The sequence below is a fragment of the Molossus molossus genome, unplaced genomic scaffold, assembly GCF_014108415.1.
Source record: "Molossus molossus isolate mMolMol1 unplaced genomic scaffold, mMolMol1.p scaffold_m16_p_3, whole genome shotgun sequence".
NCBI lineage: Eukaryota > Metazoa > Chordata > Mammalia > Chiroptera > Molossidae > Molossus > Molossus molossus.
The window spans coordinates 107,689,221-107,708,885 of NW_023425366.1; the positions used below are offsets into that span (position 1 = coordinate 107,689,221).

The following is a 19,665-nucleotide window of genomic DNA, read 5'->3' on the forward strand; positions in this document are numbered from 1 at the left end:
TGATGCAATCTAACGTTTAGGAACCACTGGCTTAGCTCTGCATGGCCCAATTTTGCACACACTCTCTTTCCAGGGGCCAGATCTGATGGCCCCTTGCACCCCTATACTCACAGCATCACACCTTAGCAACCCCAACACAAAGAAACTTTTTCTCCAACTCAGCATTCACATATCAATCCCAGGGAAGGTTCTGATTGGCCATTTATGGAGCATGTATTTATCCCTGAGCTAATCACTGTGACCAAAGGGACAGTTTACTCTAACTGGTTAGGCTGTGTCATGTGACTGCCACTATGCTCAGGTCCCACAATTGACAGCCCCACCACCACCAAGGAAATCAGGAGTAGAGTAGAAAAAACCGTAGTAGTCAGACAAAATCTATGGCCACCACTGACCTCCACAACTATGCCAGGTCTTCTCTATGTTCTCTTGACTTGGGGAGGGACTACTTCTCCACTGAGAGCTTGGGAGTCAGGAAGAGGTGGCCCTGCCCTTGCTGGATATACAGGCTCGGATAGAGCTGCTTAATCCCTCAGGTGTTCTCACCTGTGAACTGTCAATGCCACTAATGCCCACGTCACAATTGCTGAGTACTGTTTGCAAAGAGCCTGGCATGCAGCCCAGGTGTTTGGCAAATGCATGTTGCCCTGCATGCCATCTGTACACACTTGCAACCTCAAACCTGTGCACCATTATGTCCCCAGCACCTGGCATGTGACCCTAGAGTTAAACACATTAATTTGACTTGGCCGACTGCTTTCCTTTGCCCTTTACGGTTTTGTTCCCATGGTAACTGGCCCTAAGGGAAGCAGTTGGCCTTATGGGAATGAGACATTTACACTAGATTAGTGGTTCCTCAATCCTGACTATACAGTAGAATTACCCAGAAGGCGCTTTAAAAATACCAAGCCAAGGTGACACCACCAGAGATCCTGATTGGATAGTTCTGGATGGGGCACTGGAGGTGTTTGAAGCTTCCCGGGTAATTTTAAAAAGAACCACAGAATTCTAATTTTGCAAGGAAATTGGAGCCCAGAGAAGAAAAGCAGCTGGCCCAAGGTCACACAGCAAGCCAGTAACAGAGCCTGGTCTGGGACTCTGTCCTGGGGGCTCCCGGTGCTTCTCAAACTACCTGTCTGTGTCTGCGACTTCTCCCCTCCCGTCTGCCCCACTTCAGAGCCTGTATGTGGCCACCTCATGCCAGCTCCGACGCCTGGAGTCAGCCAGGCACTCCTTCGTGTGCTCGCACATGGCGGAGACGTTCCAGGGCGGCGCCGTGGTCAGGGCCTTCCGGGCCCAGGGCCCCTTCGTGGCTCAGAACAACGCCCACATGGATGAGAGCCAGCGCGTCAGTTTCCCACGGCTGGTGGCTGACAGGTAGGAAGGGGACAGAGAAGACCTTGCGATCCATCTGCGTCTCCAGAGAGAATCATACCGGATGGCCAGAGAGGTCAAGTGGCCTGCCTAAGGTCACATAGCGAGTTGGCGGGAAAGCTGAGGCTGGATCCCATGGGTGCACTTGGCTTACACTGTGAGCAGATGGAAGCTGGCCTGAGGGGTCCCCAGTAGCAGGTGGGCAAGGAGGCACAGACATCAGCGAAAGGGAAGAAGCCTCGTTTGCCAGGCCACTGGACCAGCCTGTGTTGCCTTGGTGACAAGGCAGCTACATAAGCATCCTCAGCCTCTTTGAAATACTAAGCAAGAATAAGAACACAAGCTTTGAGCATGGACAGACACCGGTTCAAATCCCAGCTCTGTAGCTGAAGAGCTGGGTGATCTTGGGCAAGTTACCTAACCTCTCTGAGCTTCACTTATCAAAGTGGGATTGCACTCACAGAGTGGCTATAAGGATTAAATAAACACACTCATAGCCAATACTTGTGATAGGCTTACTACATGCTCAGCACAGTTCTGAGCACTCTACAGGGATAAAGGTTTAATCCTATTAATAGCCCCATGAGGCAGAGACTGTTTTATACATGGCGAATCTTAGGCACAGAGAGATTTAGGAACTTGCCCAGGGCCACACAGTAAATATGTGGTAGAATTTGGATTTGAACCCAGGGAGTCTGGTACCAGGGTGTGGAGAGGGTCAAGCATATAGTAGGTACTCAATAAATGTGAATTCTTTTCTCCCTTCTGCCTAGGTGTCCAGTCAGGGGGTCTATCAAGCCCCGTAGCTGTGAGCAGTGTCTCAATGCCATATGCCTTCTGGGTAACCTGCCCGGCCCCTTCCTGGAGCCCTAGCCTAGGGAGGGGGGACCTTAGGAACATTTAGAAAGCACCTACTGTTGTGAGGATCAGTGATTTCCGTTTCACATATGGTGCATCCAATTTAAACCTCTCAGCTGCAATGAATCAGATGTTCCTTCGTCCCACAGATGGGTAAACGGAGGTTCAAGGAAGCGAAGGGACTCCCCGAGGTCAGCTGTCTAGGAAGAGGGAGACCCTAGGTGGGTCTGTTCACTCGTGTGTTCGCTGGTTCATTGAGAGCATGACCTGTCGTAGAGGGCATGTGCTTCCTGGTGTCATTCAGGCAGATGTAACTTCAAATCCTGCTGTTTGTTATGTGTCTGGACTTCAGCAAGAACCTGGCCCTTCTGAGCCTGGGCTGTCAAATGGGGACAACAATCGCCCCTCCGTGAGGTTGTTAGGAGGATCCCTGTTGTGTGCAGTAAAGCCAGAGTTCCCTGAAGACAGGGATTCTTACCTGTTTGGTGTGTGGTTATGTGCCCAGCACCTCCCATGGGCATGGCACCCAGTAGGTGCTCAGTACATATCGGTTAGTGAATGAATGAACAGTAGAGCAGGAATTTGATAAAAGGGGATGCGCACTTATTCATCCACTTAGTACAGATTTGTTGACAGCCACTCTGGGCTGGGTCCTGTGCTAGGTAGTGGGGACAGAGCCGTGAACCAGACTGTCACTGCCCCCATGGAGCTGATGATCGCTGATGGGACTGAGCGCAGGGACTGATTAAATCGTTGAACTGTAAAGACTGATCACTGTCATGAAGGAAGTTATCAGTGGTGTGTCAGAGGGAAAGGGAGGAGCAGTCCGGGAGGCTCTCTGAGGAGGTGATGTTCGAGCTGACTGGTGCGTAACACAAGTTGGCCACGTGAAGATGGACGTTGGACTCAGGCAGCACAAGGGCGTATGGCCTGGCATACCCCACGCACAGACTACCAGCGGCATGGCAAAGCTTTACTAGAGCACCTACTGTGTGCCAAGCCCTGAGCTGGGCACAGGTGAGACAGGACAGTGTCAACCTGTCCCACCCATTGAGCTTGGGTGGGGCCTGGGTGTAGAGGAGACCATGGCCGGGACCCCCGTGGGCACTTGAGGGACTGGCACCATGATCAGTCCTTGTATCCAGACAAGCAGGCCCCACAGAGAGGACCCCCGCTGACCCCGCTATTATCCGTTTCCCCTTGCAGGTGGCTCGCTGCCAACCTGGAGCTCCTGGGGAACGGGCTGGTGTTTGCCGCTGCCACATGTGCTGTGCTGAGCAAGGCCCACCTCAGCGCTGGCCTCGTGGGCTTCTCTGTCTCCGCCGCCCTCCAGGTACTCCCAGCACCCCAACCTGACTTCTGGGGACCAGGCAGAACAGGGGCAGACAGACCCCTGCCAGAGGGACCTTCAAGGACCCGAGTCCAAACTGCCAAGCAGTGAGGAAGACAAGCTCTTACAAGAGCTTAGCTGAGGTGACCTTGCTGGGCCTCGGGGAAGAGTCTTTGTCTCCAAGCCTCAGTGTGCTCATCTGAAAAATGGGCCAGTAATCCCTCCACTTCACCAGTTGAGATCAAGTAGACAGAGTGCGTTTCCAATGCATTGTTAACTTTTTGTTATCTGTTAATAACAATGTCTGATGTCAGGTCATGACATCTATGAAGGGAAAAAATGTACATGTAAGGAACACTCGTTACAAATGAGGCATTGTTCTAAGAGCTCTGAAACAGTGACTCATTTCACCCTGCCCCTAACCCCATCAGGGTACTATCATTATCCCCATTTACAGCTGAGGCAACTAAGCCTCAGGATGAAGCAAGGCGAGAGGTGGAAGCATGCTGGGCGGGTATCGCTCCACTGCGTGGCCAGAGGCCTTTCTGCGGAGGGGGCCTGAAGGACCGAGGGAGGGAGAGAGGGAGGGAGGGAGGGAGGGAGGGAGGGAGGGAGGGAGGGGGTTTCGCGTGGGGAAGGGAACAGCAGGAGGATAGGCCCTGGGGTGGAGGGAGGGGGCGTGGCTGGTGTGTTAGAGGGACAGCAGGCAGCCGGGGTGGCTGGAGAGTGAGGGCGAGGGTGGGATTGGAGGGTGATGAGTTTGGGGAGAGGGGGAGGACTGGAGCAGGGAGGGCACGTGGGCCGTGGTGAGGAGCTGGGCCTGGTTCCATTTGTGATGGGCAATCCGTGGAGGGAAGCCTCTCAGAACGGAAGTCAGCGAGCCTGGGTCCTACTGGGTGTCCTCGGGAGGGCCACGCACCCTCTCTGATGGCGTCTGCCCACCTGTGTCGACAGGTTGGACAGGCGAGGTCGGGGCCCCTCGGCTCTGGTTCACTGAAAGGAGAGGAGCCCTGGCGGCTGCAGCCACGTTCTGCCCTCCTCTGCCCTGGGCCTGCCTCAGGGGTGCCGCTGCTGGCCCGGGCAGTTCTGCTCAAGCCGCCTGAGGTGTCCTCTCACGCCAGGTGACCCAGACACTGCAGTGGGCTGTCCGCAGCTGGACAGAGCTGGAGAGCAGCATTGTGTCGGTGGAGCGGATGCAGGACTATGCCTGGACACCGAAGGAGGTGATGGGAGGCAGGTGGGGTGGAGGGTCTGCCCATCCGGGACTTACAGCAGTGGCCCCAGGTGGACATCTGCCACGGGCTGTGGCCCCACCACTGCAGGGCAGAGTCCCAGCCACGGCCGCAATCATGGTTAAGGGCATGGGGTCTGGAGCCAGGTCGAGTCCTGGGTCCTTTGCTTCCTCGGCTGGGCAAGCAGGTCATTCCTCTCAGTGACAGGGGACATGAGGAACAGCAATGCCACCGCCACGTAACAGCAACATGATAGCAACGTCACAGGAACAGAAGAGCAACACAGCCACTAACTGTGCTGGGTATACTGGGAGGGTCGAAGGATATCCCGCAATAGAGGGCTCAGTTCAGGCTCTGGCACACCGTAACCAATACATGCCCACTGCTCTTATTAGCCCCATTTCACAGATCGGGAGACCGAGGCTCAAGGGGCACGTGACCTGGTCAAGGTCACAGGAACACCAATGGCAGCGTTGGACTCTCTTGTACAGACCTGCCCTCTTCACAAAGGCACAAAAGAGGCCTATGCTGCTAGAGGAAGAGAGAATATTATTTGGCAATTAACAGTGGCTAATAACAATTTAGAAAGATAAAGAGTAGCCAACACCGTCATTGCTTTTATACCAGATATTATTTGTCTGTAGCTTTGCTATGTTCCATGTCCCTATAAACATAGTAGTAAATATGCCCATTTTACAGAAGAGGAAACTGAGGCTCAAAGAGGTGGATCTTTTTGTGAGTAGCCTGGGAGGAGGGCTCCTCTGACCCAGTGTCCCCTTCTGCCCCAGGCACCCTGGACGCTGCCCACCTGTGCAGCTCACCCCCCCTGGCCTCACGGGGGGCAGATCGAGTTCCGGGACTTGGGGCTGAGACACCGCCCTGAGCTCCCACTGGCCGTGCGGGGTGTGTCATTCAAGATCCACGCAGGAGAGAAGGTGAGCGGCTCTTCCACACCTCCTTCCTCATGGCAGCCAGGCCCCGGGGCAGCTGGAGAGGCCTCAGGGCCACGGCCAGGTTAGGCATCGCCCCAGGCCCCAGGCCCTGAGCACCAGCAGCCCCCTCCACATCCCCGCCTCGGGGCCCATCTTCAGACCCACCGCAGCCTAAGTTGAACTTCTCTTCCCCAAAACTGATTCCACCAGGGTGAAACCCACCCACCCCCCTCGGTGTCCCAGGTGCGGCATCTCCCACCTTTGCTTTCCTTCTTTCTTGAACATTAGCGGAACACCTGCTGTGTGTCGGGCAGAGTGCTGAGTGCCCCACATACAGTGTCCGGTTTGCATGGGCTCAGTCCCTGGCGTTGCCAAGGGTGACCCTAGGCAAATCACTTCGTGTCTTGGTCTCAGTTTTCCATCTGTAAATGGGAATGATAATGTCAACACCACATGGAGATGTTTAAACTGCCTGGAACTGTGCCTGGTACAGAGCACACGCTACAGAAATGTTTACCAGTGCTTCCATTCATCAGGACTTGCATTTTTACTCTGACTACAGCCCTACGAGGAAGGTGCTAGTATCATCCTATTAGTCAGGCCCCTTCATTGAATTCCTCTTCTTTCTTCCCACCCTGTGACACTTCCTCCCTGAAGCCCTCCCTGCCTTCCCTCTGTTGGCTCCAGGCCCCCATCTGAGCCCCCAGCCTCAGGTTTCAACACCTCCAATCTGTCCTCCTGTGACCTACATTTGAGCATGTCTTTGCCCTGCTCCAGCTCCACCAGCTGCAGGCTCCCTTTAGGGGAAAGCCCAAACTCCTGAGGTTGGCAGTCAGGGTCCTGCCAGGCGCCCTGCTTCTTCGGTCCCCTGCCGGGGCTCAGTCAGCATCTGCAGAGCAGCCGCCTCTGGGAGCTTACAGCTAGCACTGTGGTTTGCCTGGAATCGCCCCTCCCTGAACTCCTGCTCATCTTTCCAGATCCCACTCAGGTGTCTCCTCCTCCGCGCAGTCTTCTCTGATCACCCCTCCAACCCCGGTCCTGGGTAGCACAAACACACCTCCTTACTTGCCTCCATTGCTACAGGTCTGGAGCTTGATGGTAGAGAGTGACTGTTCATCACACTGTATTAAAATTACGTTTACTCCGTTGCACCATTTCCAAGACCAGACAGTGAGCCCTTTGGAGCAAGGACTCTTGACTTTTTATACCTGGTGCCTACGAGGGTGTCTGTCATACAGTGGGGATGACACATTTCATTCATTTGTTAAACAAATAGTGCTGAACCCCACCGTGTGTCAGACACTGAGCATGCAACAGTCAGCAAGAGAGATGAGGGAGGGGAATGCTGGGGGGCAGGTGGGATGGCTGGGACGGGGATGGGTGGAAGGAAGGATTGTGGGGGGTGGCTGGACAGGATGAGGGAGGGACAGAAGGACAGGCGTATGGATGGAAGGATGGCGGGTGGAAGGATGGGACATGACTAGAACGGATGGGGATGGGAGGAAGGATGAGAGATGATGGAGGACTGGATGGAGGATGGGGAAAAGGGACGAACAGAGGAAGGGTGGGGTGTTGGAGGAAGGTTAGGGGAGTAGATAGGAAAATGGGGGAGCTGTGTTGGGATGAGGGGAAGACAGAGAAGAATACAGACAGAAGTGTGGGTGGATCAATGAATGGAAAACTGGATAGATGGAAGGATGGATGCTCAAAGGATGATGGATAGATGGACAGATGGATCTTGGGTGCAGGGGAAACACCTCGCAGAGAGATGCCCATGTACCCTCTAGGCTGTGGTTTCTCCTGGCCAGGCCTGGTCACAGTGGCCTTCCCTCCCATCCCCTGGCAGGTGGGCATCGTGGGCAGGACGGGGGCCGGGAAGTCCACCCTGGCCGGGAGCCTGCTGCGGCTCCTGGAGGCAGCTGAGGGCGGGGTCTGGATCGACGAGGTCCCCATCGCCCATGTGGGGCTGCACACCCTGCGGTCCAGGGTCACCATCATCCCCCAGGTGAGGCCGGGGCACAGGGGGGCAGGGGTGGGCGTGTGGCTGGGCCCAGCTCTGACTCACTGCCCGTCCTGGCCAGGACCCCACCCTGTTCCCCGGCTCCCTGAGGATGAACCTCGACATGCTACAGGAGCACACGGACGAAGCCATCTGGGAGGCCTTGGAGATGGTGCAGCTCAGAGCCTTGGTGGCCAGCCTGCCCGGCCAGCTGCAGTATGAGTGTGCTGACCAGGGCGATGACCTCAGGTAGGGCCGCCCCCCATGGCCAGGACCCGGGGGAGCTGCGGGGAGAGGCAGGTATGGTCAAGGCTCCCAGCACAAGGGCAGCCTGCCCTGGAAACCTGCCTTCCCCACATCAACCCCATTCTATTAATAATCGCCGTAGGAGCCTTCTCAGCAGTTCCAACCCCAACAGTCTCTGTATATCATGTTTCTTTCTCCTAAATTCCGTTTCCAACTTTATTTAGGGGCAAACCCAACCTCGACTGACACAAGACTACTTATAGTCTTTTTTATCCCACTCAGCACTTTTTTTGCTGCAAAATAGCATGTATGACATTGGGCACTCACCCCATGCACCAAGGGGGTCAAACATGCCTTAAAAACACACACCCTAAAATGTACCACCCTGCCCATTTTGAAGTGTACACTTCAGTAGCATTGAGTACATTTGTATCATTGCACTGCCCATCTGCAGAACTTTTTCATCTGGCAACACCGAAACTCGGGACTCAAACATCTCCTAACTTCCCTCCTCCAGCCCTGGCCACGCCGTCTTACTTTGCTGCTATGAATCTGACAGCTCTGGATTACGTTATTTGTCTAGTGTGACTGGCTTATCTCACTTAGCATCACGTCCTCAAGGTCCAGCCACGCTGTAGCATGCATCAGAATTTCCTTCCTTTTTATGGCTGAATAATATTCCATTGTATGACTAGACCACGTGCTGCTTCTTCCCCTGAACACGGACACTTGGGTTGCTTGCACTTTGGGGCTAATGTGAATATGCTGCCGTGAACATAGGTGTACAGGTGTGTGCCTGTAAAAGAGAGAGAAGAATCGTTCTAAAACCCGTCTGCCCCAAAGGCGCTGGGGTCAAGGGCAGTTGGGCGGTAGTGGTTTCCATGCCTGGAGGGGCAGCGCGGCCTGGTGCTAGGGACATGGACAGGCTTCAGGTCCTAGCTCCCCAGTTACCCACTGTAGGACCTTGGCAAGTTACTGCATCTCCCTGCCTCAGTTTCCTCACCTGTAAATGAGAATCACAGTGCCTAGCTACCTGTGCGAGGAGTAAGGGGTATGTGTGAAGTTAGGGCAGTGTCTGCATATGGTAAACGTTGGTTCCCATCTTCAGTCGCACTCTCACTGATCCCATTTCACACAGGCGGCATCGGCGCTCGAGACTGGCCCAGGGTCTATCGGGGTGGGGGACGTCCTGCCCAGGGGCTGTATAAGGCCTTTGAAATCAATACCAGCTAACATCACACACCTCACCAAATTAGCCTGACCAAAAATAGCAGGCCAATTTTTTTCTTTATTGATTTTAGAGAGAGAGGAAGGGCGAGGGGGAGAGAGAAGCATCGATGAGCAAGAACATCAGTTGGTCGCCTCCTGCATGCCCCTCACTGGGGATCGGGCCCACATCCTGGGCATGTGTCCTCACCAGGAATCGAACCGGCGACCTCTTGGTGAGTGGGTTGATGCTCATCCACTGAGCCACACCGGCCAGGCGCAGACTAATTTTAAGTTGATACTTTTGTATGGCCTGCAAATGATATTATGCAGAGCCAAGTGACCCTTGGCAGAAAAAAGGTTCCCCACCCCGGGTGGGGGAAGCTGGAGTGAGGCCCTGCCACCTGCCACCTGCCACCTGCCTGGCCATAGTAGCTCTGGTTCTCTAAAGTGTTTTCTGTGAGAGGAAGCAGAGCACGCAGGAAGCACCCCAGACACCCTGGGTCACTGGCCAGGGCACTTGGAGCCTCAGCTTCTCCATTTGTAACCAGAGAAAGAGACGCTGCCGCACGTTGACAGCTTTCTCTGTGCCAAGTGTGCGGTGAGCACGTTCGTGTGATTCATCTCGTCCTCACGACCCAGGAAAGGACTCACCCGCACAGCACCTAGCTTCGTGGTCATCATGAAGACTGAGCCAGTACAGACACAGCACACAAGGATGTGTCTGGCACATGGTGGACACAGAAGGGAAATAGCCCTTTCACAGATAGGGAAACTGAGGCACCGGGGGTTTGAGTGACTTGTCTAAAGTCGCCCTGGTCAAAAAATGGCAGGCTAGGGATTTCTACCAGCTCTATGGACTGGGGACCCAAATGTGGGGATACAGAGGCACACCCCCACTTCTGTGGCTGCGGTGGGGACCCGTTTGTGGGCACGCCCTGCAAACTTGCTGTGCAGATACACAAACTCCATCCTGACTGTCCCGCTCATCCCCAGCCTGGGCCAGAAGCAGCTCCTGTGTCTGGCACGTGCCCTTCTCCGGAAAACCCAGATCCTCATCCTGGACGAGGCCACGGCTGCTGTGGACCCGGGGACGGAGCTGCAGATGCAGGCGGCCCTGGGGAGCTGGTTCGCCCAGTGCACAGTGCTGCTCATTGCCCACCGCCTGCGCTCCGTGATGGACTGCGCCAGGTGAGTCCGCGCGTGCAGCTGCCCCGGGGCCCCTCAGTGGAGAAGAAGGCGTCCGGGCTGAAAGGGTGCTGGAATGGATTATCAAGTGCCCACTGTACAGGTGCAAGACTGATGCCCAAAGGGGAAGGGATGAGCCCAAGGACACATGTCCAACAGATGCTTTCAACCTGGCTGGACCCGCTCCGAAGGCCAGACCTCTGGGAGCAAAGCTCAGGGCAGGCGTGCTGGGCTCTCAGAGCGGCCGACTGCCCAGGCTGGGGTCCAAAGAGCTCTTCTCTCCCTCCCCCTGCAGGGTGCTGGTCATGGACAAGGGGCAAGTGGCGGAGAGCGGCAGCCCCACCCAGCTGCTGGCCCAGAAGGGCCTGTTTTATAGGCTGGCACAGGAGTCGGGCCTGGTCTGAGCCAGACCCCTCAACCTTCCCGCCACGCCAACCCGGAGACATGCCATGCCCTGGAGACAGGAGTGACCTGGGGTCATCGGTGGCCCTGTGGTGTTGTGTCTAGACCCCTCCCCTCTTTGCTCTCCGGGGAGAGGATGGCAAATAGCAGGGAAAGTGGACAGTCATCACAGACCCGGGAGGACGCAGCAACCCCCAGAGTCGGCCTGACCAGGGCCTGTCCAGCCTTGTCCACCCTGGAGCCAAAGTGGAGAGTGGCTGTCAGCCCTGGCTGCCCCCTGGACTTACCTGGGGACCTCAAGACCTGCTCACACCCAGGCTCCGCCACCGACCGATAAAATCACTATCCCTGGGGCTGGGGCTGTGCTTACTTTTCTGAATTAACCCTTTTATTTTGAGATGGGTGTTTGACAAGCAGTTCTAAGAAATAACCCACAGCACTCGTGTGCGCCCCATCCCTGTTGTGTCCCCCGGTAACACCTTGAAAAACGCTGGTGTGGTGTCACAGCCAGGATACTGACATCGGCACAGTGTGCCAACCGTGCTCAGACTTCCCGCTGTACTTGTACACGTGTGCATGTGTGTGTGACTTCCACACGATCATGTCCCATGTACAGGTTGCATCCACCCCCAGAGCTGGGATGCTGAACACCCCCATCACCATGACAACACCTAGGGTTGCCATTTTGTCACTGAAGCCCCTCCCTCCGGCCCCCAGTTTGGCAAACTGGGTATTTTTCAAGCTCTCCCTATGATCCCAACATGCACCGGGACTGAACGCCTTGCCTCCTGCTCCCCCCACCCTTGCACATGAGCCCAAGGAGCTTCTCGTCTGAATGGGACACAGGCCACAGCCCAACCACGAAGGGGCCTCCGGGCAGGAGCAGGCGCCACACGCAGGCTCAGCTCCGACGGCCAGAGAGCAGCCAGGACTCCGTGGTCCCCACCGGGAGACTCTGCGCAGGCCTTGGCATGTGCCCTATGTTTGCTTGTTAAAGACCAAATTCTGGCTTTGGGGGAGCCCCAGGAGCAGTCAGAACTCCCGAGGGGCCATGGGGGAGAGGCTGCTGGAGATGGAAGGTCAGAGGTCAGGGGTGGAGAGGGGCCAGCACTCGCCTTCGGGAAGGGCAGTGACCGCGCCCAGCTCAGGCCGTTTCTGACGGAGGTCAGGTCTTAGTGCGGGCTCACTCAGCGGCTCTGGGCACCGGGGAAGGGGGTCATCCCCAGACGTAACCAGCTGTAAAGGGCCGCTTGAGGAATGAGACAACCCAGGTCCCTCACTGACCTCGTGGCTCCGCTGCAGGGACAAAGTGAGCTAATACATGACCGCGTTCAAAGTAAGTGCTCAATAAACATTCCCTGTGGTCTCTCCGGTTGTATTTGAGCGCCTCGGTGGGGCCGCAGAGAAGGGTGCGTACACTGGGACTCAACCTCATCCCCGTGGGCGGGTGGGGTGGATGGTGCTGTGGGGGCCTCCTGGGCACTGCAGGATGTGCAGCAGCATTTCTGGCCCCACCCTCTAGCACCCTCACCTCCAGCTGTGACAAAGGTGTCTCGAGGTCTTGTCAAGTGTCCCAGGGCTGGGGGTGGTGAGAGCAGAATCACCCAGTTGAGAGTCACGGGGCTGACCCGGCGCCTGCTCTCAGGAACCCGGCTGCTCCTGGGCAGTGCTGGGCGGTGCTGCGCGGGAGCCGGGAGGGCTGCTCTCAGGAACCCGGCTGCTCCTGGGCAGTGCTGGGCGGTGCTGCGCTGGAGCCGGGAGGGCTGCTCTCAGGAACCCGGCTGCTCCTGGGCAGTGCTGGGCGGTGCTGCGCTGGAGCCGGGAGGGCTGCTCTCAGGAACACGGCTGCTCCTGGGCAGTGCTGGGCGGTGCTGCGCTGGAGCCGGGAGGGCTGCTCTCAGGAACCCGGCTGCTCCTGGGCAGTGCTGGGCGGTGCTGCGCGGGAGCCGGGAGGGCTGCTCTCAGGAACCCGGCTGCTCCTGGGCAGTGCTGGGCGGTGCTGCGCTGGAGCCGGGAGGGCTGCTCTCAGGAACACGGCTGCTCCTGGGCAGTGCTGGGCGGTGCTGCGCGGGAGCCGGGAGGGCTGCTCTCAGGAACACGGCTGCTCCTGGGCAGTGCTGGGCGGTGCTGCGCGGGAGCCGGGAGGGCTGCTCTCAGGAACACGGCTGCTCCTGGGCAGTGCTGGGCGGTGCTGCGCTGGAGCCGGGAGGGCTGCTCTCAGGAACCCGGCTGCTCCTGGGCAGTGCTGGGCGGTGCTGCGCGGGAGCCGGGAGGGCTGCTCTCAGGAACACGGCTGCTCCTGGGCGGTGCTGCGCTGGTGCCTGGAGGCCGCGGGGCTTCCTGGTGGACGTGCGGATGGGCTTGCAGCTCAGTCATCCAGATGTGACCACAGCTCCTACCTCCCTCTGCCGGACGGACGTGCCCAGGGCACACTGATGGCTTCAAACTGGTGCAGGCATCTGCACCCCTTGCCGGTGCCCTGATCTGCCTACAGAGTGCTGGCCCCGCCGTTACTGGCAATTACTGGCTCCAGATGAGGAAACTGAGGCTCGGGACAGTGGGCATGACTGCCGAGGTCACCCAGAGGCTGAAGCGCGAGTCATCAGTGGGGTTGTCTGTCCCACCTGGAAGCACAGAAAGGGACCAGACGCAGCGCTTCCCGTTTCTCTGCGGAGCTGAGCACCCGACCTCCCTGCGCAGCGACCGCAGGCCAAGGCGGCAGCAGCTGCGTATTTGGCAAATTCACTTGGCATCATTCCAGGGTCACAAAAGCCTCCTTTCCCGTAGGGAGAGGGTTTGCCAGGGCACAGAGTGGGCCGCAGGAGCCAGCGCCCCGAGCCCGCTAACAAGGCTGCTGTTGGCCCACACCACTGCCCCGCGGAGCCAGCCCCCACACCAGCCAGGCCACTGTCCCCCCGCCGCGGCTCCAGCAGCACAGCCCGGCCGCCGGCGGAACACAGATCCAGGAAAGCCATACGGCCGTCCTGGTGGGCACCTCAGCAGGTCCCCAACTTCACCCGTGTCCCACTGGTCCCGTGAACACACAAAACCCTGCTCTGTGCCCGCCCCCTTTCCGGCGATGCTCATGTGGGAGGAGGAAGGTGCCATCATCATTAGGCCTCTTCTACAGAGGAGAAAACTGAGAGGGTGGGGATCGAACCAGCTGGTCCGGCTCCAGAGCACATCCTACCACTGTGCCACGCTGCCTCACACACAGCCTTTTAGTTCTAAAACGCCAGCTCATTGATAAAAGCGGGATCTTCTAGATCCCATCAGACGAGAGCGGAAGGGCTTCCGTTACTTACTGAGCCTGGGACTTGAACAGTGTTTAGTGCATTTTCTCCAGCACCCAGCACAGGTTCAATAATTGCCAGCTGCTTGACTGAGTGGGTGAGCGGGATGGATGGATGGACGGACGGGTAAAACATGAGCGAAAGGGATCACTGTGTTTGAAGGTGTCCCAAGGGCAGGGTGCTCGCTGCTCCCTCCACCCCCAATCTGGTTCCATCCTCACAACTACCTGGCCAGGTGGGTATGATGGTCCCACTTATACCGATGGGAAAAGCACAGCTCCCGAAGGTCAAGTTCTAGAGCCCAGTGACATCACCCTTGGCTCGGGCCTGGCACCGGGGGCTCAGTCCTGAAAGAATGCAGCCACTGAGCACGTGCCATGTGCCCAAGCTCGAGGTGGGGACTCAGCAAAGAATAAGCAGATGAGCGCCCTGTGCTCGTGGAGCCGCCATCGGCAGACAGCGCGGGGCAGGCAGTGCAGATCTGGGAGAGGGAGGACCCCGCGGCAGGGCTGTGCCCAGCACATTCGAACAGCAGAGGCGTGTGTGGCTGGAATGGCCTGAGTGGTGGCCAGAGGGGTCAGCTGAGGGCAGAGGTCACAGGAAGCTAGGCAGTGCAGGGCCTGGAGGCCAGGCTGGTTGCTGCCCCGAGATGGGGACCACGGGGAGGCTGTGACGTCGGATTTCATTGGGTTGTCATGGCTGCTGGGTGGAGAACAGACTGAGCGTGGGGAAGGGGTCAGCCAGGGGCAGCGGCAGTGCAGGGGAGCAGCATGCAGCAATGGGAGGGACGAGGTCACATCCTGTATGCTGTGGTCTGACTCTGGAGTTCAATAAAACTTGCCATGGGGCCCGACAGGTGAGAACGAAACAGGGCCATGCAGCTCTGGCTGGGAGTCCCTTCCCAGAACAGAGCTACGCAGAAGGGGCAGCCTACGCCCCCTACCTGGAGGAGCAGGTGGGGAGGGTCCCACCGACCGCAACCTGTCTGGCTCCACCCTCTCCAGGGTTGATGACGCGCACCCTGCCTCCTTTCACAAAGCGAACTGAATTTAACCCAGCCCAGGATGTCTCCGAGTACTCCCACGATGCACCCCACGGGTACTCACCAGGTCCCGCACTGAAGGATCTCGGCTCCACCTCTGGGAGAGAAATCTACCTCACATTCAAAACTGACTCCACGATTCAAAGACTACTCATCATGGTGACCACCTCACTGGCTCCCCCCCCAATCCCAGCACCTACACACGCTGTCCCCAGTGCAAGGCAACGGACCGCAGTCTGGGACAGCCACACTGGAGGGCACACGGTGCGCAGATGCCCCATCTGCACATGAACTTGGTGCATGGTTTTGGGGAGCTGCAGAGATGGGATGCTCCCCCAGTGCAGGCACTCCTCACTATCCAGACTCACCCAGCTCAAACCGAGAAACCCAACACCCCAGTCTCACTACCCTACTACCCAAAATTCAGAAACCACAGGGACTCACAAGGAGACGTCTCTTCCTTATGCATCCCTAGTATCCCAACTTCCTTTGCGGTTTGCTATGGCTAATAGGCTGTTAGTGGAACTGAGTGACTTCATTTCTGGTTTGAGACACTCAAGAGTGGGTGTGAGTTGGCCACATTCTCCCTTCCCGCCACGGTGACCTGGAAGTCAGCTCACCATGAGCAAGAAATAAAACCCATTTTCATTTCCGTTTATGGCCACAGCGTGGCCTAGCCCATCCTGACAAATGCAAAGCATTTTCAAGGGAAATGTTGGCCACATGATTTGTGCCTTGCCCGTCCCGAGGCCACAGGTGTCTCACACACTGTCACGCATTTTCACAATTCCGTCATGCAGGTACGATCAGCTCCATTTCACACGTGGCAGCTGAGGCACAGAGACTAAGTGACTTGCCCAGGGTCACACAGCCAGCAAATGACAAGGCAGGACTCAGCCCAGGCCTGTCTGACCCCCGAGCCCCGGCTCCGTCCACTATGCTATGCTGACTCCCCACTAAGTCCCACCCAATTCTTAACCCGGGGCTCCCATTTCTGACAAGAGCTGCTACTAGAGGTGACACATTTGCCAAAAGCAAAGCGACCACGCTGACGCCCCAAGGAGATGGCCGAAACCTGGGCGATGCCCCAAAGAACGTGGAGTCATCATTTAGAAAGAAATAAAATATTTTTTTTTACTGCAAATTGCTTGTAAATGTTCTCATTTCCAGTGTAAGTCATTACAAAATGATCCCCAAGAAAAAATTGGTTTCTCTAATGTGAAAGAATGGTATAACTTACAAAAAATAAATATATTTCCAAATATGAATCTTGGGGCAGCAGGGCCCCCTCTCCGCTCTTTGGGTCTCCCTTTGGTCTCGGATCGCGAGACTCAAGGACCGGCCCCGACGGTTCCCTCTCCGCTGTTCTCTCCCAGGAACAGCAGGTGCCGGGCACCCTGGCTCTGCCCTGCCCTGCGCGTGCTGCTCCCCGGCCCGGTACTTCCTCCCAAGAAATTCAAGTCGAGATGGTTTTTCTCCTGGGAGCAGTACTTTAAAAAAAAAAGAGAAAAGAAAAGAACAAGCAATCACTGATATTCGTGAACGGGTTCTTTTCTTGTCCTGGAAGACACTTGGTAACTCAATGTCAAGTTCTCCACACTGCCGCCTTGACAGCTGGCCAGAGGCCCAGAGGGAGAAACCGAAGTCTAAAAACGAGAAGACTCAACAGAGCGCTTTTCAGTACCAACTGGTCAAATTTAGAGGTGCCCAGTGCTCTTGGCTTTGAAGGCTTCATCGTCACGAGCAGACCTCGTTCAGGTACCGAGAGCTAATCCACTCCAGCAATGGCTAAAGAGAGGCAGAGGAAAAACAAAGACAAGACCGGAGTGGGTAAGGAGGTGAGCCAATTTGGGAAGTTGGCATTGAGAGAGGATCCCCCAGCCCTGAAGGTCCGGGACCAGGTCGCCTTAAGTCCAGCCAAGTCCTGTCGATGAGAAGTGCGCAGGTGACGAGACTGCCCAGGCCTGAGTGAGGCTTGGTGCAGGCATGCTGGGCGCTGGTTCCGTGCCTGAGCACCGGGAAGACTGGATGGTTGGCGAGAGGAGTGCCTACGGCCCTTAGGACACTGCCCGAGGGCGAGGATGACCTTCACCAGGCCCAAACTGCAGCCCCCCAAAAACAAGCATTCTGAGTGGAGCCAGACAAGGATGTTAGCGGTGCCGGGACAGCAGCTGGGGGCCGAAGACGTGAAATTCCAGACTTTGGCCAGAGACTGGAGGCAGTTGGCTGGGTTTGGTCACTAGTGTATTTTACGCAACCATTTCTCCAGAAGTCTGGCTGCCAAGCTTCCCAGCAGAGCACCACGCGCACGCACTCCCGGGTGAGCACGCCTGCGCGCCGGTGGGGGCCACAGGCAAGGGCGTGCGTGTCTTTGGTGGGCAGCATCTGTTTCTTCACGGCCAATTCCCAGCAGTGGACCAGGCAGTGGCTGCTTTGTGTGTTTTGTTTTGGTGGGTTTGGTTTTTCTTTTTTTTTGGTTTCAGTATATAAGAAACCCAAGAGGCTGACATCCTGGGATACTGGCATGTGGGCCCCGCAGGTCAACCAGACGCGCCCGCTCAGGGCTTACACCAAGCCCGCATCTTTGGCCATGCTGTAAAACAAGCCCCTCTGCTGCAGGAGGTCAGACGGGGCGCCGCACTCCCGGATCTCTCCTTTGTCCAGGACGATCACCCTGCAAGGGGAGGGGACGCAGATGTGAGTGATGGGGAAGGGGTTAGCACCTCATGCCCCCAAGAGCCCACCTAGGCAAGCCCCTAACACCTGTCAGGACGGCTGCAGTGGCCTTCCACCTGGTCACCCCTTCTAGTCAATGCCAATGCCCTGACACAACGCACGGCCCTTGCCACCCCCTACTCGATTTCCTTCCCGGCACCATTTGCTTTTATTTGTTGCTGTGCTTATTGTCTGTCTCTGTGCCCAGCCCTCAACTAGTCTGTAAGTCCCTTCGGCAGGCTCCTGGTCTGACAGCTTCCTGCTGAGACCCCAGCCCCTGGAGCAGGGCTGGCTTTGAGACGAGCACTCCACCGTGCTGACCGAATAAATGACGGAGTGATGTCACGGATACCTGGCACTACCCAGAGTAGAGAGGTTCCACCAACTGGACTGTCACTAGACATAAGGACAGTGTTGAATGAATGAACGAACGAACAAGTGGATACATGGATGAATCAGTGAGTGGGGTGAACACCAAGCCAGGAGGCCGCCTGTGCCGGGAGCTTCACCTTGTGTAGTCCATGATGGTGTTGAGACGGTGAGCGATGGTGAGGACAGTACAAGTGTCGAACTGTGTCCGGATGGTGGACTGAATGAGGTCATCTGTTTCCAGGTCCACGGCCGCAGTGGCCTCATCCAACACAAGGATCTTTGTCTTCCTCAGCAGGGCCCGAGCCAGGCACACCAGCTGGCGCTGCCCAACACTTGACCAGAGAAAAAGACCGGGAGACAGAGTGTCAAAACCACCCGACCCTGAGCCCTGGCCCGAGCTGGGAGGAAGGAGACACTGGTGTTGCTTAGACCAGAGAGCACGTCCACTCCCACATCCGCGCCTGTGGCAGACATCACTCATCGATCAGAACGCTCTTCCTGGTGAGCGAGAGGTGGGCTCAGAGTCACATCCGGAATGCGTGGCCAGTTCAGTGTGGGGAGTGTGACAGACAGCAGAAGGGCCCCGCATCCGGGCCCTCACAGCCGACTCTGGACTCAACCAGCACAGGAGGGTGCTGCCAACACAAGGCCGGCGGACGACTGACGTGGGAAACCACGCCAGGGTTTGCACACTCGCACCTCTGCCATCACCATGACAACACGCCGCCGGTCTGCTGAAGGATGAGGGACACGTGGAGCCAATGTATCAGCCGCCAGCGGCGGACCCCCGGCCACACCCCGGCTAAAGCCCACTGTACAGACACTGAAGCTGTGGCCGAGCCGAGACTCGAACCTGCAGCTGAACACATGCAAAGGGACAGACTCTGCAGAGGCCACCCCAGCCCACCTGAGGTTCTCCCCGCCTTCCGCGCACTCGTGGTTCAGCTTGTCGGGAAGGGCCGACACGAAGTTCTTCAGGTGAGCCAGCTCCAGCGACGTCCAGACCTCTTCATCCGAGTACTGGCTGAACGGATCCAGGTTCATGCGGAGAGAACCCGAAAACAAAATGGGGTCCTGTGCAGAGAGAAGACAGCAGGCAGCATGTGAGGCTCACGTCAGCGGGACGCGGAGGGGCAGAGAGGCGGCCACAGGAAGCTCTCGCCAGAACTGTTCAAGATGGGCCCTAGAGACCCGTGGGGCCACTGTTTCTGGAGATCTTGGTCATGACAGAAATCTGGAAAACTCTGGGTTAGGTGAAATAAAATAGATTATTATCATTATCATGATTATTATTTGCAAGACTTCTTAGTGCCTTCAATATGCAAATGTGTCAGGAACCTTCCTGAAAAGAGATGCAACATAGGTCAGTCCTGATCCTAAGATACTGGGTGTTGCCCCATCCCCTGCCTCCAAAAAAGAATCTTAGAAGAAATTTCAGGGCAAATGACATGAAAAGCAACACGTCAGGGAATCAGC

The 19,665-nt window shown here is 56.8% G+C and overlaps 2 protein-coding genes across 4 annotated transcripts in view; one reads left to right on the forward strand and one right to left on the reverse strand.

Annotated features, from left to right (window-relative positions):
• The window catches only part of ABCC6 (ATP binding cassette subfamily C member 6), a 50,055-nt gene extending 39,286 nt beyond the window's left edge, over positions 1–10,769 (forward strand). Inside the window, exons 24-31 of the mRNA XM_036280386.1 lie at positions 1,178–1,377; positions 3,439–3,565; positions 4,684–4,785; positions 5,583–5,729; positions 7,573–7,731; positions 7,808–7,974; positions 10,174–10,368; positions 10,661–10,769. Coding sequence (XP_036136279.1) covers positions 1,178–1,377; positions 3,439–3,565; positions 4,684–4,785; positions 5,583–5,729; positions 7,573–7,731; positions 7,808–7,974; positions 10,174–10,368; positions 10,661–10,769 — 1,206 coding nt within the window. The remainder of the gene's footprint in view (positions 1–1,177; positions 1,378–3,438; positions 3,566–4,683; positions 4,786–5,582; positions 5,730–7,572; positions 7,732–7,807; positions 7,975–10,173; positions 10,369–10,660) is intronic.
• A 5,497-nt stretch (positions 10,770–16,266) lies between these two features.
• ABCC1 (ATP binding cassette subfamily C member 1) overlaps positions 16,267–19,665 on the reverse strand; it is a 142,060-nt gene continuing 138,661 nt past the window's right edge. For all 3 annotated transcript variants that reach the window (XM_036278743.1, XM_036278741.1, XM_036278742.1), the window contains 3 exons: positions 19,097–19,263; positions 18,327–18,521; positions 16,267–17,776 (listed from right to left, as the gene is read on the reverse strand). In XM_036278743.1, the coding sequence (XP_036134636.1) occupies positions 17,668–17,776; positions 18,327–18,521; positions 19,097–19,263 (471 nt within the window). In that variant the 3' untranslated portion in view covers positions 16,267–17,667. The remainder of the gene's footprint in view (positions 17,777–18,326; positions 18,522–19,096; positions 19,264–19,665) is intronic.